The sequence below is a fragment of the Rana temporaria genome, chromosome 4 (genome assembly GCF_905171775.1).
Source record: "Rana temporaria chromosome 4, aRanTem1.1, whole genome shotgun sequence".
NCBI lineage: Eukaryota > Metazoa > Chordata > Amphibia > Anura > Ranidae > Rana > Rana temporaria.
Window position 1 is genome coordinate 310,673,140 of NC_053492.1, and position 19,108 is coordinate 310,692,247.

The 19,108-nt window shown below is 44.1% G+C and overlaps 1 protein-coding gene across 3 annotated transcripts in view; it reads right to left on the minus strand.

The window, feature by feature from the left end:
* The window catches only part of LATS1 (large tumor suppressor kinase 1), a 41,192-nt gene extending 34,331 nt beyond the window's left edge, over nt 1–6,861 (minus strand). Inside the window, exons 1-2 of one of the 3 annotated variants that reach the window (XM_040350599.1) lie at nt 6,736–6,861; nt 2,261–2,762 (exon numbers count right to left, since the gene is read on the minus strand). In XM_040350599.1, the coding sequence (XP_040206533.1) occupies nt 2,261–2,614 (354 nt within the window). In that variant the 5' untranslated portion in view covers nt 2,615–2,762; nt 6,736–6,861. Of the gene's footprint in view, nt 1–2,260; nt 2,763–6,593; nt 6,698–6,735 lie in introns of those variants that run through there. The other 2 variants (XM_040350601.1, XM_040350600.1) reach the window with 2 other exon arrangements.
* Between the last annotated feature and the right edge of the window lie 12,247 nt (nt 6,862–19,108).

Genomic DNA, 19,108 nt, shown 5'->3' on the forward strand with positions numbered 1-19,108 from the left:
AGGGTCGAGGAAGTGAAAAAATAATTGTATTTTAGTTACTAACTCCATAATGTTCTGCATATTTCTAAATTATCCTACCAAACGAAGGTGGAACAAAGTATATGGACACCATCAATTATTATTTTTTTATCACATGTGAAATAAAACGACAATATTCTAAAGGCAAGACTGATTAAATAAATATTGTCTGGCCCATTAACCACACAAGTGGGACACTGATGTTTAAAATAGAACTGAAGGAAATACAATTTTAGTTACAGAGTGGAGAGCGATTAGAACAGCTGTCAGATTTTAATTGTTGACTGGGTCCCCTTTAAGATGACCCTGTTCTGGCTATGGGACAGGAATGAAAGGGGAATCTCATCTATAAAGACACAGCTAGCAAAAAATTTAAAATCATACCACAACTGACAGGGCTCATCATCCTCCCCTACTCTAACAAAATATTTTTACTTCTATGGTAATTCAAAGTCAGCCAGCCTTGTATAACCCACAACAGTTTTATGAGCAAGCAGTACCTGTGTCCCTCAATGGACTTCAAGAGAAAAAATTTACGATAAGTGCTACATTTTTAATTTTCTTCACTGAGGAGCACAAAGTCAGGAATTCAGAAACAATTGGGATATCCAAGAATTTTGCCAAAAGAAAGGACTGAAGTACACTCATTCAACAACAGAAGCTGTGAGCTTAAGGAAACCACCAACAGGTCAAGAAATATAACTAGAACAGACCAAAACCAAGAAGGGTCAATAAAATTAAACTGGGTGGGTTATCAGCCTTAAAAACGACCCCTAAGGGAAAAATGGACACAAGGTCCACTAACCCTTTGGCGCCTACAGTACGCTTATATGCAGCCTCTAGGCAGGTGGGCCTTAACGCCGCGTGGCTACGTATATGCGGCCCTGCGTAAGTAACTTACCTTGCTGAGAGCGCATTCCCCGCACGGCAGCCAGCGGGCAACAGTAAGCTCACAGTGCATACTTGCGATCGGTAGCTTTCCAATCATGTGACTGCTTTGACAGACAATCACAGCGGTCACATGATCCGAATGCCCACCTCCCAGGTTTTAGAAACCTTAAAGGCTGAGAGGCGGTCATCGGGAAAGGGTTCAGACCAGCCAGTCTGAGGACGACAAAAGGCCCAAACTCTAAAGTGGCTCTAAAAGGCAAAAGGTTTTCTTACTTTAATGCGTTTTCTTAATGAAATTGATTGTAAACATCAAATATGAAATAAGCATATTCCTCTTGTCTCAATTAAGAGCACAACGTGTAATTTCTGTCTGCTGCTTCATACCTCTGCTATCAACATGAATCGCTTCTGATTATTTTTTTGGTCTCAGGAAAAATTAAGAAGGTGACAGGGGAGACTGCTCCAGCCGATTGGCAGCCTCAGCTCTGTTCATGTGTAGAAGGAGGCGTGTGTCCCTTCCCTCCATTCACCCAACTCTCCAAACTGAGCTCAGTAGTGTGTAATGTCAGCTCTCTGTCCCCTTTTTTTCTGATAGTTCAGACAAGCTTTATACATTCTGGACTTTGAATGGCTACAGATAAACAGGTACAACTGATGTAGAAGGCTTTTTCATCTCTTTGTATCACCCGAGGCCAGTCACTTAACTGGGTATATGCAAGGGTTTACAACCACAAAAGGTAAAAAATAAATAAAAAAAATAAAAAACACACTTTCAAAAGCAGCTCCCCCCAGCACAGTACGGGAGAATGAAAAATTGAACCGTTTGCCTTAGGCAAAAAGAACATTTAAGGCCTCGTACACACGACCGAACATGTTTGCTGAAACTGGTCCGCGGACCAGTTTCCGCGGACATGTTCAGACGTCTGTACGGCCGACCGGACAGGATTCCCGGCCGAGCGGACAGGTTTCCAGCGGACAAATGTTTCTTAGCATGCTAAGAAACATGTCCGCTGGAAGCCTGTCCGTCGGACATGTTCGGTCGTCTGTATGACTCACCGGACATGTCCGCTCAGTGATTCGACGCATGCGTGGAAGCATTGACCTTCCAGGGTCACGCACGTTGCCATGTCATCGTCGCGGCCACGTCACCGCGTATCCTGTCAGCGGGGAATTTGGTCTGATGGTGTGTACAGCCATCAGACCAAATGATCCCAGTGGACATGTCCGATGAAAACGGTCCGTGGAACGTTTTCATCGGACAGATCCGGTCGTGTGTACGAGGCCTAATAGATAGCTTTGAATGAGGCCTTTGGCATCTTAGATAAATTACACATTAAAGTTCAATAATTACCAGCTCTACCTCATCAAATCCAGCAGTCTGCAGATCATGAAGCATTTTTCTATTGACTTCATTTCCTCCTCTCTGAGTTGAATTTGAGGAATTAGCAAAAGGCTGTAGGGAGTTGCGAATCTCAGCCAGGGCTTTATGATATGTGACAAACTTGGGTGGGTTCCTTCCTTGCCTTGGATCTTCAGTTTTGGCAGGCGGTTGTTCAACCTTTGCAGCATCTGATGGTTTAGGAAGATGACGGAGGCTTTCACGGATTTCCAGCAGCATCTGTCTGCTATTGCCAGTATATGTGCTTGCTGGGAATGTTTTGGGCCTCATTTGCCTGTATCCCTCTGGCTTCTCCACCCTCTTCATGAAAACACATGTATGTTGGTGACGTCTTTCAGAGATAAAGCTAAAATTACAACTAGACTTTGTAGTGTAGACGTAGAGCTGGTTGCGGAGACGTTATATTCTGAGTAAAGTTGTGTAGCTATGTGCAACGTATACACAAAATCTTGACCTGTATAGGTAAATATATTAACCATAGCGTCAAACTAGATAAGAAAAATACAAAATTGTATTAACTACAAGGAATCAGCTATACTCAACAAATCAGAAAAACAATAGTGCCAAAATGCCAATCAAGATTATTAGAGGTCGACCAATATATCGGCCGATATTTGGTCATTTTGGAGAAACCGGCATCGGCCGATTATTATCCAAATTAGGCCGATATAACACTAACCGCACCTCTGCCAGCAGAGTGTGGAGAATCCTCCTCCTTCTCCACATTGTTGGCAGAGCAACGCCGCGGTGTGTGAAACTGTATGAAGAGAGGGAGGAGCTGTCAAAATTGAGGCTGGATGTCAGAGATGGGCGGGACCCAGCTATCCAACATCTGCCGATGGGATGGGATCTGAGCAGGCCGCTACGTATATGTGGCCCCACCCCTTTCTTAAAAAGCCCAATCATTGGCTGGATAGCTGCTGGGTCCCGCCCATCCCGGGTCCTGCCCACCTCCGACATCACGCAGAATTTGTCAGCTCCTCTCTTTCCATACAGTTCCACACACAGCGGCGCTGCAGAGAGCAGGTTCACAGTTACACTATCGGCTGTGAAACCTGCCATCGCCAACCAGTGCCACCTGCCAGTGCCATCCAGTACTACCTACCAATCAGCGCCAACTAGTGCCACTTGCCACTGCCAACCAGTGCCACCTGCCTCTAAAGATTTTCAGGTCTACTATACAGCATCCACTGTGGTTATTCAACACCCAGATGCAAGTTGGGCAAAAATCAACCTCTGCCGATATTTTTTTTTTTTTACCACTTCCCGACCGCCTCATGTAGATATACGTCGGCAGAATGGCATGGACAGGCACATCAACGTACCTGTACGTGCCTGCCTAGACGTGGGTCGGGGGTCCGATCGGGACCCCCCCGCTACATGCGGCGGTCGGATCCCCTCGGGGAGCGATCCGGGACAACGGCGCGGCTATTCGTTTATAGCCGCTCCGTCGCGATCGCTCCCCAGAGCTGAAGAACGGGGAGAGCCTTGTGTAAACACGGCTTCCCCGTGCTTCACTGTGGCGGCGTATCGATCGAGTGATCCCTTATATAAGGGAGACTCGATCGATGACGTCAGTCCTACAGCCACACCCCCCTAAAGTTGTAAACACACACAAAGTGAACACTAACTCCTACAGTGGGGGCCTAACCTGCCATCAGCCCCCCCTTATGAAAAAAAATACCAAGCGGCTATATTGGAAGCAATTTTTCTAGATACGGTAAGATCAAGTGGTTTTAACGTTAGATCTCACATAATTAGAGACTTATTACGTGATCAATGGGGGGGGGGGGGACAGAGCCGGCCCCCCCCCCCTTATCAAATTTTCTGGCCAAAAATCATCATCAATTTTATTTATTTTTATAAATATTTTATTTTTTACATACTCACTAGTGCAGTAAAACATCACCATATGACTGGTGTGGCGGTGATCAGGGACACTGACTGGTGACAATGTTTTTAAACACTTTTATTTTTTATTTTTTTTACATACTGTCACCAGAGCAGTACAATGTCACCATAGTGACACTATACTGCTCTGGGAAGGTGATCAAGATTTTTTTTTTGTATACAGTGACCATCAAAGTATAAGCAATCCTTTTTACATTGTGAAACTGAATAGCATACATTCCTGTGCCACTGTGGATCATTGGCCAGATCTGCTGTGATTGGCCCTGTACCATGCAATCACTGTGACCAATCACAGAGTGCATCAACATAGTACACAGTGGCTATGAATGAAAGCCATTACAACTAAGATGTGGCCCAGTACAATGATCTGTGTTCTACTGTGTCCTGTGGACACAGTGGGATTGACTTCCTAAAACTGGTGCAGTTCTACATACAAACCAATTAGCGCCCAGATTTTGTTGTCAAAGCTTAACTGAGCAAGCAGACATTGGAAGCCGATTGGCCACCATACACAGCTGCATCAGTTTGTGTGCTCGAATTTTAGTAAATCTCCCCCAGTGGGTCACAGCTGTGTGGCCCCTAGGGCACGTATGAGCCACATAAATGGGAAAACGCCATATCCACCTTATGAGTTCCTACTGTAATACCAGAGTCAGGCGGGAGATGGTTACATTTAGATTTGTCCTCATATTACATAGTTTTGGTAAATCTAAATAAGACTGTACCATCTGATTGTATAGCGTATGACCAGTCTTAGTAAATGTCACCAATTAGCTTTATTTGCGGGGCAGTAAAATGTGAGCAATTACTGCAAGGACCTCACACTGCAGGAGTTTGAAAACAAAATCTGACTTGGCAGCAACGTGATACTAAGTAAACTCATCAAGAGGACAGAAAGTGACGGTCGTGCTTTTATATGATGTAAACAGCTGTTCAGAGAGCAGCTCCATATTCCTGTGCAGTAAAACCTTGGATTGCAAGCATAATTCATTCCAGAAACATGCTTGTAATCCAAAGCACTTGTATATCAAAGCATTTTTTACAGGGTATAAAAAGAGAAGAGAGGCGCCTCCAAGTGTAGCAATAAGTTGCTAAATGTTGTACCTTCATTAAATGCAACCATATTTCTACACTTAGAGGCTCCTCTCTTCTTTTTTATACTCAGTTGTGACATGACGCTACTCTTATATCAAGACATCGCTTGTATATCAAGGCAAAATTTATTATAACATTTTGCTTGTCTTGCAAAACGCTCTCAAACCAAGTTACTCTCAAACCAAGGTTTTACTATACTTGGCTGCCAGGTGCAAGTCAGCTACAACATGAACACACTGGCCCCAGTCTTATATCAACAGGCAGCCAGTGACTAAAGTAATCGGCACTCAGCGGCACTGACAGGCAGCAAGAAACGAAAGGTGATCGACACTGACAGGGACTAAAAAGGTGATCGACACTGACAGGGACTAAAAGGTGATCGGCACTGACAGGGACTAAAAAGGTGATCGACACTGACAGGGACTAAAAGGTGATCGGCACTGACAGGGACTAAAAAGGTGATCGGCACTGACAGGGACTAAAAAGGTGATCGGCACTGACCGGGACTAAAAGGGTGATCGGCACTGACCGGGACTAAAAAGGTGATCGGCACTGACAGGCAGCAAGAAACTAGAGGTGATCGGCACTGACCGGGACTAAAAGGGTGATCGGCACTGACCGGGACTAAAAGGGTGATCGGCACTGACCGGGACTAAAAAGGTGATCGGCACTGACCGGGACTAAAAAGGTGATCGGCACTGACAGGCAGCAAGAAACTAGAGGTGATCGGCACTGACAGGGACTAAAAAGGTGATCGACACTGACAGGGACTAAAAAAGGTAAACGGCACTGACAGGGAGCAAGAAACTAAAGGTGATCGACACTGACAGGCAGAGACTAAAGGTGATCGGCACTGACAGGGACTAAAAAGGTGATCGGCACTGACAGGCAGAGACTAAAGGTGATCGGCACTGACAGGCAGAGACTAAATGTGATCGGCACTGACAGGCAGAGACTAAATGTGATCGGCACTGACAGGGACTAAAAAGGTGATCGGCACTGACAGGCAGACAGGGACTAAAAAGGTGATCGGCACTGACAGGCCCGTGTCGTCATCACGTCCACGTAACGCTGTCTCCAGGCCGCTTCGGCCTCTTTGTCCTGAACGTGCGCGCTGTGTGCCGAGAAAGTGTCACAGACGTCCTAATGAGCCCGGCGGCCTGTGAAGAAGAGACCCCCGCACAGAGGGTGACAGGACAGGGAGTGCGTGTGTGTTGGGGGAACGGGTACCGCGCCCCCTGGCTGCTTTAAAGTAAATCACAGAGACACAAGCACCTACTTGCAGCGCTCACCGATTCTCCAAAGCCCTTCCCAACTCCCCTCTCTATAACAATGGTTTGCCTCAATCCGTGCTAAGTAAGCGTTCACAGACTGCCCCCTCCCCACTTCGCGGTGTTTCTCCACAAAGCATTCTCACTGACCGCTAATTCCTGCCAGGATCCCGGATGTTGCTATGTCTTCCCCCTTCCTCGCTCCGGTTCGTCCCACTGTCATCCACCGGGCAACAGAGATACGCCCCTCGAACGTCATTACGTTTGTTCGACTAGCGTCACTTCACGTACAGAGGGAAGTGACATAAGAGACCAGCGATATGCGGAGATAATCCATGTCAGCTTTCTGCACCACAGCGCCCCTGACTGCCGGTACATATTAGAACAGCTGATACCTTAGCTGATATCAACCACTTAAAAGGGGTTGTAAAGGTTCTTGTTTTTTCACCTTAATGCATTCTATGCATTAAGGTGAAAAAACCTCTGACGATAACAGGCCCCCCAGGCCTCTGGTTTACTTGAGCCCTTCAAAGTCCTGCGTCGAGAACGTGTTTGATAATAAAAAAGACAGATTAAAAAAAAAAAATACAAAACCATTTTATATTTTGTTATAACATTTTGCAAATGGGCAATTTTTCTCCATCATTGATGTACGCTGATGAGGCCGGCTGGCCCCTTACTCAGGGATCAGGGGGCGCGGGGAGTGTGCACAGGGGAGGACGTCTATTGACTGCCTCCCGGTAATTCAGGTCCGAACTGTAGCCATCATTCGCCTATAGCGTGGACGCCTAGTGGTTAAAAGAGGCTCTTCCACTCTCATCTTCACCCATCTTGCTTCCGGGCTCACAAACTTCGGCTCTGTGATTGGCTGCAGCCACGATGACGTCACTCCCGCGCATGAAGGCAGGAGTCTCCATTCACAGCACAGGGCTCTAAAGAAACAGCACGGGCAGCCATGTAATATAAATATCCCCTAAGCGGCGCACGTTTAGATTTTTACACTACCTACTGTATATGTAAGCCTTATTATAGGTAAAGGTCAGCAAAGGATGTTTACTTTCTCTTTAAAACCAAACACATAATGTAATGCAGATAAGGCACTAAGTTTAATTTCCACCTTAATCAGCCACAGAACCTGTGTAATTATTATGTGTTTGGTTTTCCCCGCTTGCCAACCATATACTGTACATATACAAGAGCTGCAAGGCAGCTCTTCTGTGCAGGATCACGTACCTAGTATGTATTCCTGCACTTCTGGGTCTGGGGCGCGCATGTGCACTGCCGATGACCCGCTCCCGTTGTGATTGGACACAGCTGGAGCCAATCAGCAGCAACAAGGCCGACTGCTGTTCTGTCAGTAGTAAAGGTAGTGAGTCTGTGTTCCAGCAAAGCAGGAACACAGATCTCTGCCTTCCCATAGTACAAGCACATCCCACACAGTAACCAAGCACATTTGATCGCCCCTGTTTACCCCTTTCCTGCCAGCTATGCCCTCTGCTCTTTCCGCACAGGATTTGGCATAGGCTCCCGCTGCTCTGTGTCTCCTGTGAGAGCAGGAATAGGGATCAGCGCTGTTGCAGAAGGGATAGCACTGAATTGGTGGAGGAGTCAGGTAAGTCTTCGGTGGGGGAGCAGAACAAGACGTGGGACATTTTTACTTTAATGCAAGGAATGCATTAGGGTGGCTTTACACTGCTCCATTGTGGTTTTTCTGCGCTTTGGGCAATACACAGCTCAGCCCGAGGGGTTTCATGCGGGTTGGCTGCCCTTTCCCATAGACTTCTATGATGTCCGTCAGTTTTGATGTGGTTTCAGAAAGCACATCAATGATGCAGCATGCAGGAGTTTTGGTGAGCTTTCTGTAACGACACCAAACACACAGGACCCCTTAGAAGTTAATGGGAAAGGGCAACTAACCTGCACAAAAAAAAAAAAATGCAGGTTAGCTGTGCTTTAGCAAAAGTGCAGCAGGGCAGAGTGAAGCCGCACTTAAGGTAAAAAGTGTCCCGACTTTAGAGCAAAAATAAAGGCAATATTTAAAAACTTAGAGCAGGCAGACTATTTAATCGCAGAAGGGCAAACAATGTCTCTTCTGCAATAAAATAACCCTACACGCTCGCAGTCTTCCGTGGTATGTAAACTGAGGTGCGCATGTATGGTACAGCTCTCTGTGTGAAGAAGTTGTAGGTGGTTATGTGCAGATGGCTAAAGTTATATTAAAGGAACACTAAAGGCAACATTTTTTTTTTCAAAGAACAAACATGTTATACTTACCTCCAATGCAGCTCGTTTTGCACAGAGTGTCCCCGAATCCGGTCTTCTGGGGTCCCTCGGCGGCTGTCTCGGCTCCTCCTCGCAAAAGCTTTCCACCTTCATGCGAGCGAGCATGGTGGAAAGCTTTTGTGGGCGCGCTCCCGTGATACAGCGACGGGCATAGCCGCCGACTGTATCACTCGGCCCCGCCATCGGATGTGATTGACAGCAGCGGCAGCCAATGGCTGCGCTGCTATCAATCCGTCCAGCCTAGCCAATCAACAACCAGGCTGGGAACCAAAGAGGATCACGAGGATGCGCGCAGGACTTTCGAGGGGTGAGGTAAGTAAACGGGGGTTCGGTACCGTCGGATGTTTTTTCACCTTAATGCATAGGATGCATTAAGGTGAAAAAACATTTACCTTTACAACCCCTTTAATATATTGAGAACTGCTGCCCCTACGAATACAATCACCTGAGTATAAGTGGCGGTTCACACTTGTGCGAGCTAATACCGAATGTGATGCCTTAAACAAAAACTAGATTTGCATGTCCTCCAAAAAGTAATTGTTTTCAATGATGGTCGTTCGCACCTATGCATTGTGATTCCTCTTTGAATGCAATGCGATAAAAAAAAGGGTCTTGTGCGAGTTTAGAGCATTGCGAATTTAGTCTCCATAGACATGAATGTAAATCGTTCTGGAATCGCATTTGATGGTTCACATATGTGAGAATTCCACCACACTAGTCTCCACAAAAAACAGGAAGTTAACACCTTTTTTTTTTACATGATTCCATTGGCTAGAACATCAATCGCATGCTATGTCCCACTCCTGAAATCCGCATTAAAATCGCACCTCAGAACGGCCTGAAAAAAACGGAACAAATTCACAGCGCAGCAGTGAGAACCGGCACCAAGATTGATGGATTAGAGAAGTAGGTGTGGCGCTGTTCTTATAAGACAATCCTATGATCAGGGATCCGAGTGCTCCAAAATCACACTCTAACCAGTGACTTATATGTGACCAATAGCTGAACAAACTTATGTGCAATAAATAAAGTGTCTGGTGCTATAATTTAACATAAATCCATATGCATCCTATGCAAAAAGTGTAGTCTTAAACAAAGTGACGGGTGCTAAAGTGAACCAGATGATGTATACAATCCTTTTATAAATTTAAAGTATGTTTTCAAAAAGTGACAAGTGCTCTTCAATCGTGTATCCTTTGTGCTGATGCTTCTTACAGTGCCTCCTATTGGTAATGCACTCACCGGAGATACTCACCCCTAGAAGGGGTTTTTCACGTTCAGAGCGTGTGACGCCATATCCAGATACACGCCTTTGGAGACCACTCTTTACATTTTGAGCTTTTTAACTGCTTAAGCCCCGGACCATTATGCAGGTAAATGACCTTGCCCCGCTTTGCGATTCAACACTGCGTCGCTTTAACTGACAATTGCGCAGTCGTGCGACGTGGTTGCCAAACAAAATTTGGCGTCCTTTTTTTCCCACAAATAGAGCTTTCTTTTGGTGGTATTTCATCACCTCTGCGTTTTTTTTTTTTGCACTATAAACAAAAATAAAGCGACAATTTAAAAAAAAAATGCCATATTTTTTAGGGCTGTGCAAATTAACTTTTAATTAATCGATTAATCTTTTTTGATCGATTAAAATTCTTCCAATTGGTACTCACCTCTCCGCCGGCTTCTGGGCCTTCAGGGAGTTCCGTCGGAGATCTGGGGACGTCACTGACACCGGCGGGCTTGCCGTGTCCATCTGAAGGGCTCCTTTGCTGTGCCTTCATATCTGCATGCCGGCGGGACCTCACTATCTGCCACACGCAAGGGCTGTTACACTTCCCTCTATCACTTCCCTCTATCACCCTGGGATTCTACAACCAGACACTGGGAGTTGTGATAGTTCCCTTCATGGGACATCTACATGCCGACAGACTGATGTTAACCCCTCCTCATCTGGATTCAGCAGTGGTATCGTTGTACACATTTTTATACCAGTATCATACTTAGCTACATGTTTTTATGACTGCTTTTGCTACCACTTGGTATTACTCGCACCATTTTTACAGTTTATGTAGCTACATCGATTTTATCTTCAGTGCAATATTTATTTGGTTACCTACTTGAAGACTATAAAAGTTTTAATGCTATTTCCAGCGAGCGCTGCCTTTGTGTGTTTTTTGTATCTGCTATCCATTTTTCCAGTGGTTGGTAGCTGCACTGGGAATCGGCCTGCAAGGAGATCAGCTAAAAGTAGTTGGATCTGTATGTGCGTTATAATTAATCGAAATTAGTCGATTAAAAAAACCAAAAAACGATTAATCGAACAGAAAAATTTTGATCAGTAACAGCCCTAATATTTTTTACTTTTTGCTATAATAAATACTTCCAAAAAATATATAAAAAATTTTTTTTTCCTCAGTTTATGCTGATACGTATTCTTCTACATCTTTTTTTTATTTTTTTTACCAAAAATAAGATCGCAATAAGCGAATATTGCGCAAAAGTTAGTGTTTACAAAATAGGGGATAGTTTTATGGCATTTTTATTAATAATATTTTTTTTTACTAGTAATGGTGGCGATCAGCGAATTTTTTCGTGACTGCGACATTATGGCGGACACTTCGAACAATTTTGACACATTTTTAGGACCAGTCATTTTTACAGCGATCAGTGCTATAAAAATGCACTGATTACTGTGAAAATGACACAGGCAGTGAAGGGGTTAACCACTAGGTGGCGCTGTAGAGGTTAAGTGTTCCCTAAGGCGTGATTCTTACTGTAAGGGGGCGTGGCTTGCTGTGGCACGTCACTGATCGTGTTCCTGATGACAGGGAAGACGATCAGCGACAGTGTCACTAGGCAGAACGGGGAGATGTTGTGTTTACACTAACATCTTCCCGTTCTTGCTCTCCCTCGGATGATCGTGGGTATGCCGCGGCGAGGTTCACGGAGATTGCGGCAGGGGCGCGTGCGCCCGCAACAACCGCTTTTTAAGGGGGACGTGTAAATATTTATCCTTTTGCCTGCCCGTGCCATGCTGCAGACGTATATCTGCGTGCGGCAGGCAGCAATCGGTTAAAACTAGCTGCTTCAGGGTATGGATCTCCAGCCAATTCCATTGGGTGGGCTGAGATAAAGACACTCCCACACATGTGCAGGAGTTCAGTCATTCTGGCATTGTCAAAAAATCTTACACTGAGCTGCGTTTGTGAAGCTCAGTGCATAGTGCAGACAGGCAGATAACTAACTTTCTATCTGTACTTGGGATGGAGAAGAAGCAGGGACATATGTCTGGGTAGAGGGTACTGTTAGACTAGCAGATTTAAATAGACTTGACCAACAAATTAAAGCCAACACTTTTTATCCAGTTACATCAAACTGTTTAGTTCCTTTTGGGATAAAGGTTTTACATAAATAAATAAAAGCTGGTCATTGTAAGCACATCTGTCAGTGGTAAATGGTTTGCTTCAACCCTCCAATTGCTGTTTTTGCTGGATATCTTAGTCTGTTAAAGGAAACTGAAAATAAAACAGACTTACTGACTGGATCACCAGGTGAATATAAAAGAGGGAAAAAAGGACTAAAAAGAGAAAACGAAAAACAACGCCACCGCACCTAAGGATTGGTAAGCTGCAACTTAACACATTTTTGATATTGGGGTCATCACCGCTTTCATGTCCCTGCCTAGTTTCCATCATTTCCTACTATCCCCTTCGTCCTTCACAATCAGGCATTCATATTTTTTAATACTTTCTTTAGGGAACCTTCCCTGTACTTCCAGGATTCTCAGTTAGATGAGAATGAAGGTCTTCAGTTGCCTGCAATCTCCAAGGACACTGGTCTTGTGGCTGGTCTGGTGATCTGATATGTCATTCCTCATCAATTCTGGTGGGCGGTCTTAAACTGATGCACTGAATGGGGCTAAAGTAATGATGCGTGAGCAGCGTTCAGTGGAGTAATACTGTGAGGCTGGCATGATAACACATCCCCAGGGTGTGTGTCAATTCATTGCCAGGGCTCACAGAAAATAGACTGAATGATGATGGCCATCATTCGACTTGGGAGCCCGGCTCCACCAGAACAATTTAGGTCTATATGATTACACAGGCAAGGTCAAAACATATATTTTATAAAAAAAACAAAAAAAAACACGGAGTAAAGCTGGTAATAGAAAACTAGGTTAGTCCAACTTCTCGTCCTAAATTAAACACATGCGTGTAGACAATACTAATGCAAATCTAACAAACTTCTAAGTACACCAGTAGAAAGAAGAAACTATGATATTAAATATCACTCTAAGTAAAACTAGTACAGAGACTACTGGAGTGTTTACTTTTTTGTAGCTTCCTCTGGTTACTTGCAGAGTGCTGCTCTAAGACAGAAGTGGAATCTGTGCATAGATCCCACCTAGTGTGGATGGAACTCATAGCTGGCCATACACTATAGATTCATACAAACATTTGTATGAATATCATCATCTGCAAAAAATAAAAAATTGCTTTTAAAAAGAATAACTTAATTTTTGCTGAAAAAATATAAATAAAAGAAACAAAACACATTCCCCTCTGGGTGATCTATGTACATCGCAAGGATTTTAACAAACTTTGTTGCAGAATCCTACCTTTTGTTATTTTGAAGTAATAGCGGTTTGGAAGTGATTTTTATAATTATCAAATCAGCTGCTGCACTTGCAGGGCTCCAATGAGAAAAAAGTGACAGGGTCTGTATCCATTTAGGCTGGGTTCACACTACTACACTACTTTCATCCTACTTTGCTCTGCTACATTGGTCCTACATCCATCCTACTTTCATGAACAGGATACTACTTTGATCCTACTTTAATGACATTCAATGGGTTGAAGTAGCATCAATGTAGGACCAAAAGTAGTACAGGGAGCATTTTCAAAGTCGGACCGACTTGTGTAGGACCAGTTAAGACAGCTCTCATAGGGAAACATTGATTTTCACACGTCATGCTACATGAGGCTCCCAATGTAGGACCGTTTGTAGGACAAGTGTGAACCCAGCCTCAGGCTGGGTTCACACTACTACACTATTTTCATCCTACTTTGCTCTGCTACATTGGTCCTACATTTATCCTACATTGGTCCTACATCCATCCTACTTTCATGAACAGGATACTACTTTGGTCCGACTTCAATGATATTCAATGGGCCTGAAGTAGGATCAATGTAGGACCAAAAGTAGTACAGGGAGCATTTTCAAAGTCGGACCGACTTGTGTAGGACGCTACAAGACGCTCTCATAGGGAAACATTGAACACAGAGCAAAGTAGGATGAAAGTAGTGTAGTAGTGTGAACCCAGCCTCAGGCATGATTTCTCCTTGGGCATTGCCCTTTATCATTTGATTTTGGAATGAATGGACATTCTTAAAACGAAAATTACAGTCACTGTTAGAAATGCGCTAATTGGTGAACAAATTTCCATTCTGCTTCTTTGAATTTTATCATCATTGCGGTCATAAATGAACATCAAATTAATATTCCTAAAACATAAATTTTCTAACAAAAATTTTAGAAGTCTATGGTCAGCTAAAAATAGGTCAATATGATTTAATGGGGATTTTGGAGTGATGTGGAGATATTGGGTTGGCCAATTTTTGGGAGCACTTCCTGAGGTGTGCACAAGAAAGAAGATCTGTCAGTCCGACATAACCCTAATAATTATCCTGACTAAGGATGAGCTCCGGCGTGTGTACGCACAGTCCATGTACAGAGCCCCCCAGGAAGTCGGCACCATGCTAATTACAGGCAGGGAGACATTTTCCCGATGCTCGGCTACAGAGATCGGGAAATGTCTCCCTGCCTGTGATTAGCGCAGCGCGGTGCCGACTTCCTGGCGGGCTCTGCACGTAGGCTGTGCGAACACGCCGGAGCTCATCCTTAATCCTGACCCTAATCTACTAAGGAAAAGAGAAGCGCATTTGAACCAGAGAGAAAGCGAGGAGCCTATATCCTGATGCGCATAGACCTAAAAAAATAAAAATAAAATAGGAGTTCAATGTGTATTGGTGAGTGGGCATCATAAAAGGGCAGTGCCATTGGAAGCACAAGTGTGTTCATTTGCACAGCACAATGATGGATAAGTATCTGCCTGTATTTCTCTGCATTGCACACACTGACCAAATCTTCACCATTTGCAGAAATTCAGCCTCCAATTTGCAAGGAACCTCCACCAAATTCTGATTCATCAGTCCAGAGCACCTGCTGCCATTTTTCTGCATGCATTTCCTACATTTTCATGCATAGGACAAGGCTAAGCGACTCAACTATACATGAAAATATAGGAAATAGAGTGCATAAAAATGGCAGCAGTTGCTTTGTACCAACGAGTCAAAATTTGAAATATTTGTCTGTAGCAAAAAGCAGTTTGTTTGCAATGGGCTGGAGAGCTGTAGAATAAGTGTCTGCAGAAAACAGTGAAGCATGGTGGAGGTTCCTTGCAAGTTTGGGGCTGTATTTCTGCAAACAGAGTTGGAGATTTGGTCAGGATTAACAGTGTCCTAAATGCTGAGAAATACAGGCAGATACATATCCATCATACCATTGAGCCTGTCTGGGATTACATGAAGAGACAGAAGAATGAGGCAGCCTACATCCACAGAAGATCTGTGGTTAGTTCTCCAAGAGTATATAGCCATATCCTGGAGAACAGTACATGACACAGGCTGGAAAGTCATAGACCCTTGGCAATAGGCTGCTATATTCAGGTGACTGAACAATGGAAAAGCTTTGCTGGACATAGACACTTCACGAGACCTCCATTCTTAACAAGCTATGCAGAGCGACACAGGAACATAGGGGAGGAAGTCTTGTGTCCCGTAGAGTATTCCAAGTTATGGAATTTACAGGCAAGTTAAAATTACTTTTATATGTTAATTTTATAGTACAGGACACAGACTAGATCTTCATAGACACTGGGACATCCCCAAGCAATGAATCAGAAGGGTGGGTGAGAACAAGGCAAACACAGCAGTGACAACAGGCCAAATGAAACAAACAAGGGTCTAAGACCCTAATCAGAATGCTGCTGAAAGAACCTTGCATCCAACGGCATGCACAGAGGAAAGAAATACTTGAATAGTCATAAGTTGCCCATTCTATTTGCTCATGAATCAGGAATGTCTTGTGACTTCCCAGGCCTCTTCGTACCCAAAAGTGGAATGACAAGATAGGGTAGGCTCAAGTGTAACAATGCTGAGGCTTTCGCATACAGTAGAAGTAAGCATGTCTATATTGGCAAGCGTTTTACATGAAAATAGTGTATAAGGTAAGAAGTAGAAATCTTCTGCTGCCTTCTCTAGCACCGACTCTAGGTCCGCTTTAATTTCCTCTGTGTCTTCCACTTGTAGAGTGGTGGATACTTTTAGAATGGGAGAGACGCAAAAGGTGTAGATGGAAAAAAAAGGAGCCTGGCATTTTGCAACTGGCAGAGTTTCAGAGAAACTTGGTCAAATAAGAATGTTTTTTGCTTTCAGAGCTAAAAATCAGTTGCACCTTTGGCAGGAGCGAGTGTGGGCCTGAACTTTTGCCTTGGCTCCCCCAGGCCTGGTTTTTGTCATTGCCATCAGAGTATTCCCCTGAGGCGTACTCATGGGAGGAGGTTGCAGAAATAGGGTAAAAACTTGCCTGGAGAGAAATACACAGCAACCCAGGTGTTGACCGTCCTTTAGCAAAATCCTCTTGGCAAAAAGGCAGGAGGAAGTGCCTGAGTACCTTATGAGGTCTCTGGGTGGAGGTGGTGATAATAGTGTGACCTGTGGTGTTATGCAATACCTAGTCATCCACCTGAGACCAAGTTCTGAATGGTGGAATTTTACCTCTAACTTGGAAAAGTTTAAACATTCAATAAATTAATAAACCAATTGAACATTCCCGTTTTCCTGACAGTTTTTGCACAAGGCCAATCCTAGGATTCAGGAGACACTTAAAGAGGAAGTAAACTTGCCTCTAAGGCCCCATACACAGGACCGAGTTTCTCGGCAGAATTCAGCCAGAAACTCGATGGGAGACGTATTCTGCCGAGAAAACCGGTCGTGTGTACACTTTGCCGAGGAAACCGACGAGGATCTTGTCGGGCCAAAAAGAGAACATGTTCTCCATTTCCTCGTTAGTCAATGGGAAAAGTTGGCACGTCGTGATCCTCGGCGGTTTCACAAGGAACTCGATGAGCAAAACGATGTGTTTTGCCCGTCGAGTTTCTCGGACGTGTGTACGGGGCCTAATAGTTGAACCTATAGGTACTATAAATATCTCCTAAACTTGCAGTTTAGGAGATATTTACGGTATACAGCGCCAATTCCGTCATCGGCGCATGCGCTCTGAAGGATGCGCGGGATTGACGTCATGCAGCTCCAGCCAGTCACAGAGCCGGAGTCCAAAGACCCAGAAGGAAGACGGGTGAAGATGGATGCAGCCTCCAGAGGGGATGATGAGGGTTTCGTGTGCAGGCAAGTGTCACATAATGTGCTAGTATGCAATGCATACTAGCACATTATGCCTTTACTTTACTTCCCCCCCCCCCCTTTCTTACCTGCACACACAGTAGAGCCGACTTCCTCTTTAAGCTGATCTCAACATTTAATATCCCTTTAAAATAGTGGTTGGGCCAAGATGGCCAAAACAAACTATTTACCACACCACTTACTGGGCGCACTGTATGTAGCATCAGTAATATACAGTGCTGTGGGATGTGAACCAATTATTCATGGAATACCTAGCTTCACATAAATGGCTGATCAATGCTTAGCCTGACATGATTTTGTTCTGGGAATAAGAGGGGAAGTTTCCATTACACTATTGGAACACATCGTTGTACATTGTATGTAGCTGAGGCTCCAGCACAGTTCATGCAGCATGCTCAGCAAGTAAACCTGTTATTGCAGTAAAAAAAAAAAGTTCATTTGGGCCAGCATGGCCCAAACAAACTAAAAAGGGACATTAAAACATGGATAGCCACTTTAAATAAGTGAACTGCAAATACAAGGTATTCCGTCTCATACATGCTGCAAGGCTGTTCTGATAACAGGATAAACCATATATATGGGTGCAGGCTTCACTTGTCATGGTGGGCATACCCCCAAACAGGTTTTAGGGTCTGGGAACCATAGGAGTCAAATCATAGCCCTGGACCTGTATAGTGTCCTATGGCTAACTACACACATTGCACTAAGTGCCAAGGTGAGTGCACAAGCAGAATCAAGTAACCAACACAACATTACAAAGTGTGGGGTCAAATAGTGTTCCCAAGTTACTACCATGTTGACAATCATCCACACCGTTTCTAATGTTACAGTAAAAAAAAAATCCTAGAAACACGCAGAGAACTACCGGTAGTTATGTCATCAATGTGTCTAAAATATGATATGTAATGTAAAGAAAGATTTTTATTTTTAAAATTTCATTAGCTTTTTGATGGGATAGGTAGGGGGGGGGGGAGGAACCATGGAAGGTAAAATAAGCATATTCAACTCACGTTTAAAAAAAAATAAAAAAACAAACAAAAAAGTCCATTCAAAACTGGTTGAGAAAGTAAAAGCATACAAAAGTAGCATACAAACATTCACTGCGCTTCACTCTTTCCAAATTTTGTTATGTTACAGCCTTATTCCAAAATGGATTAAATTCACGATTTGCCTCACAAAACTACAAAAACAATACCCCATAATGACATAAGTTTTTGTTTGCACATTTATAAAAAGAAAAAAAAAAAAATCACATGTACCCAAGTATTCACAGCCTTTGTCATGAGACTCAAAATTTAGCTCAGGTACATCCTGTTTCCACTAATCAGCCTTAAGATGTTTCTACAACTTGACTGGAGTCAACCTGTGGTAAATTCAGTTGAATGGACAGGATTTGGAAAGGCACAAACCTGTCTACATAAGGTCCCACAGTTAACAGTGCATGTCAGAGCACAAACTAAGCCATGAAGTCCAAGGAATTGTCTGTAGATCTCCGACACAGATCTGAGGAAGGGTACAGAAATACTTTTGCAGCACTGAAGGTCCCAATGAGCACAGTAGCCTCCATTATCCGTAAAAGGAAGAATCCTGATGGTTCCAAACTTCTTCCAAGGAGCGGGCCGGGAAGTAGGGCCTTAGTCAGGGCCGAAGGTCTCACTGACAGAACTCCAGCATTTCTTTGTGGAGAAAAGAGAACCTTCCAGAAGAACAACCATCTCTGCAGCACTCAGTCAATCAGGCCTGTATGGTGGAGTGGCCACTTC